Source organism: Poromitra crassiceps, assembly GCF_964638095.1.
Source record: "Poromitra crassiceps genome assembly, chromosome: 5".
NCBI lineage: Eukaryota > Metazoa > Chordata > Actinopteri > Beryciformes > Melamphaidae > Poromitra > Poromitra crassiceps.
The window spans coordinates 51,753,880-51,758,201 of NC_139642.1; the positions used below are offsets into that span (position 1 = coordinate 51,753,880).

Here is a 4,322-nt window from a genome sequence, read left to right on the forward strand (position 1 = left end):
AAAAAACCCGTGACATTTGGGCTGCGCCAAAAGGGCTCGCCTGAGTCGCCTATAATAGACCGACAAAAACAACAAAGCACCTTAAAATCTAATGCTATTATCAGCCAATAAAAGCTTGTCATCACGCACACTTCAAACTTATTTATGGCTCATTAGGCTATCAGAGACAACAACATAACAAGGGATTGCACAAAAAATAGACTAGGCGACATAAATAAACAAACAAACAAACAAACAAATAAATAAATAAATAAATAAATAAATAAATAAATAAATAAATAAATAAATAAATAAATAAATAAGGGTAGTAAAGATGAAAACTCTCAGCTCTCTCGTGCTAAAAAACAATTCCAGCGACCCACTTGTGATTCATTGTGTTGAAATAATTTGGAATAAAAGTTTGTGCTGCAAACTGAAGATAGTCTAATTGTGTAGCCTATGAGTGACAATAGATTAAATGTTCTTATCACGTCAATTGATTGTCCAGGGGCTTATTGGATTCTGTTGAACATAGCCTACTCACTCGGTGTGCGTGTGTGTGGGTGTGTGTGTGTGCGTGCGTGTGTGTGTGTGTGTGTGTGTGTGTGTGTCGTGTGTGTGTGTGTGTGTGTGTGTGTGTGTGCGTGTGTGTGTGTGTGTGTGTGTGTGTGTGTGTGTGTGTGTGTGTGTGTGTGTGTGTGTGTGTGCGTGTGGGTGTGTGTCAATGTGTGCGTGCGTGTGCGCGCGTCTCTGTACGTGTGTGTGTGTGTGTGTGTGTGTGTGTGTGTGTGTGTGTGTGTGTGTGTGTGTGTGTGTGTGTGTGTGTGTGTGTGTGTGTGTGTGTGTGTGTGTGTGTGTGTGTGTGTGTGTGAGCGTGTGTGCGCGTCTGTGCGCGCGCGTTGTCACGATTCTTCTGCCAAGCTATCCCGAGATGATAATAATCACGTTGTGATGCTGCAAGGATGAGGCGAAAGGAGGGAAGGATGGAGGGATGATCACAGCGCCGTGCGGAGGAGAGCCGTGCCGCCGAGAGATAAAACGATCGAGGGGGTCTTCTACTTCTCTGGCGTTTGTATGTGATAAGGAGGGAGGAGGGAGGGGGCCGAGAGAGACCCCGTCGCGTTTTGACCCCCCAAACCTCTCCTCTGCGCGCAGCCACCATCACCACTCCTTCTCCTCCTCCTCTCCTCTTCAGACCATCGTTCATTGGCGGCCACAGCCCACACAGTGACACTTCCCAGCCTGTCGCCGCCGTATGCTCCCTCCGCGGACAGCAGCGAGCACAAGGAGCAGCAAAACAAAACAGAGGGACGCTGCCTGCCTGTCTGTCTGCTCTATCCTCCACACAGACACACAGCAGCACCCACCGAGCATCCCCCACGCTGCAGCCCGGAGCAGGAGGCGCACCAGGCGGACCCGAGGCGCTGCACGAACCGTTGCTCCGATCCTCCACGTTATTGGACTACCGTGGTCGTGGACCTCCGGCCTGAGCAGGACTGGATACGACGAGCCTTTCCGTTTCGGTGGGATATCTATTCTATGCCGTTTATTGGAGCCCCGTATTCCCCCATAATGTGGTCTACTGTTTGGCTGCGAGCTTTATTATAGCGTTTACGGCTCGGCGCAGGCTAATTAATGGTGTATAGCCAAAAGGGTATCTAAGGATAGCCTATCTTCTGTCGACCAAACAAGCCAATCCCAGAATAATGTTGTTGTGTAGGCTACGCTACAGCGTAATGGGCGAGATGCACAAATGACACACAGGGGGAGCATGCAGGTCTTGACTGTTTAAAGTCCTCGTTATTCAAAATCCTGGATGGGTCTGTGTGCATCATGGTTTTCATCACATTTTCAACTTCAGTGCTAATTAAAAAAAAACAATTTACTTCCATTTCCAGGAGACGAGGGACAGAGGAAGGGAGGAAAGCTCGCGGGACTAGCCGGGCGGCGCATCATCCTCTCCGGTGTAGGACTGGCTGTCGAGTCGCATGGATAAGAGGGTAGGTCGGCTGGTTGCAGGGTAGACATGGGGATGAAAGAATACGCGATTTGCAAAGATCACTGAGTAAAAGAGGTACACTCAGAGGCTACATAAATAAGATAATAGAAGAATAAATCAGGGCATACATACCGTATTCCTTGCGCTGTTGGGTATCTCTGGTCGGTAGCAGCCACAACACAAGGCCCACTGCTGAAACACACTAGTGGACTGTTGGTGTGGAGTTCATGTCAGCAGAAAAACACAGGCAATAACCTAATTAAAGTATCTGATCTTAGTCACTGAGGAAAGAAGGAAATAGCCTATTGATAAATTAATTTGTTATAGGAAATTGTTTTTGCATTTTTGTCACAAAAAACTGTGCAATAGCAAAACATTTGATCACTTGAATACTCTTTTGGTGCCATAAAGAACACGCTTAGAAATGCTGAAATGGTTTTACATACGCGGTTATGGTGCTACTGCTAAAGAACATTTTAATTAAGGTGGTTATGAAATAACTTTTTAAGGGACACAATGGGTTATTTTCCTGATTTATGTTGAAGTAGTATAACAAACAAGGAGATATTTCAGTTAAGTCCAATGAAGATCCCTTGGGCTATAATGTGAGCAGTGTGATTTATAAATAAGGGGCAATGCAGATCAGTCAGCATTGATTCAGGTTTAAGATTTCATCCTTTCCTTGGATTGCTTGTTATGTTAGTCAGCAATTATAATGGAACATAAGGGCTAGACAGTATAGGTCAGCAGAGGGGAGGAGAGAGGCAGCTCTCCAACTCGGTAAGTAGGTCAGGTTTTTTGCTAGAGTGATTCAGAAGCATGGTGGAAGAGAAACAGGCTGATGGGCAGCAGGCAGAGTGAGACCTCTTCTAGCATGAATAGAGCAAATGTAAACACACCAGGAATAATAGGGCTGCAGGAGACACCAGGACAGATGGAAGGAAGGCACAGAGACACACAGATGCACATAACAACATGAAAAAAACATGGATTAAGCCATAGGGGCAGTGCCCAAAGTAGGGCCTGGGAGCCTCCCAGGGGGCCTTGGGAGTTTGAAGGTTCGAGAGTAAAGAATACTTTAATTTTGGCTATTTCACTTAGCCTATAAGCACACAAAATGACAGAAAGTAAAGTTGATTTGGATAATATTTCACTGTCTCCTCTGTTGCTGAAGTAAAGTTGAATGTTTGGATATGTTTCACTGTCTCCTCTGTTGCTGAAGTATAAAGTTGAATGTTTCACTGTCCACTCTGTTGCTGTTTGTCCATATACGATAGGCTAATTAGAGTCGAACAACTAAAATAGTCACATGGGGTTCCTTAATTAGGACAAATGTAATCAAATGAGGGCCTGTGGTCTACGTGTGTTTGGGATTCCCTGATTTGAGAAAAGGTCCAAAACGGGTTTGTTAATTGAAGCAACGGACGCAACACGCTGCTCTCACTCAAATGCGGCCAAAAGTTTTGTGTTTATTAACCTGCTATAAATGTCGTGGCTCAATTGTCTGTAGCATATCATAATTGTAATCTTTAGAAACAAATTATAATCTGTTTGTATTTCCTTTGTTCAGTGAGGTGATAATAAAGCCATTTAAATGGCAGTTGTCGGAATTCTCATTAATATTGAGCGTAAAAAGGGCATACACCAGTTAAGTCTTCAGATTTTGTGTGAAACTGGGGAGAAAAAAATCCGAAAGTAGACTATGTTTTAGCAGCCTTTAAATGCACTTATATGAGTCACCTATCGAAATAGAAATTATTCCTGGTGTTACAATTTCGAGAGGTAAAAACAGTGATTCCTCTAATTCCAATTTTAATCGTTTTGCTTTCTTAATTGACGCATTGTGGAAACTTAAATTAGTTCGAAGGCAGATGGCTTTAGAACGGATGATTCAAACTTAAACAATATTTCCTAAACACATAGGCTAGTTCTCTTTCTAAATACAAAGAAGCGTTAATTAATTCGGCAGGATTATACCGTCAAAAGAACGCTAATTAAAATAAGAAAATTACCTGTTGCGTCCAAATTTAGTCTATATCATTAGGCTACTTTGTGGTTTATTGCTCAATGTTTCAGTTTCGATCCAATAAAGTTAATTGTTAAATTCGTTTTTTCCCCTCCTAGTTCATGTTGCCCATGGGAATTGTCTTCACAGCATAATCAGCCCGTTACGCCTGTTGAAATAACTGTTATGGGTCGTTTGAAATAACACAATTACAACTTATAATGTAGGCTAAATGTTGTCAAGCCGCTCGCATGCTCCGTGACTTTAAAAAGGGAAAATTCGTGGAATTTGTCATCTTGACTTGTGCGCTTTGATCCGCTTGACGCACAGAAACCCGAT

The 4,322-nt window shown here is 43.4% G+C and overlaps 1 protein-coding gene across 1 annotated transcript in view; it reads left to right on the forward strand.

Annotated features, from left to right (window-relative positions):
• Positions 1–1,967: 1,967 nt before the first annotated feature.
• The window catches only part of meis3 (myeloid ecotropic viral integration site 3), a gene marked incomplete at both ends in the record, with an annotated part of 13,461 nt that continues 11,106 nt past the window's right edge, over positions 1,968–4,322 (forward strand). Inside the window, one exon of the mRNA XM_083637010.1 lies at positions 1,968–1,979. Coding sequence (XP_083493136.1) covers positions 1,968–1,979 — 12 coding nt within the window. The remainder of the gene's footprint in view (positions 1,980–4,322) is intronic.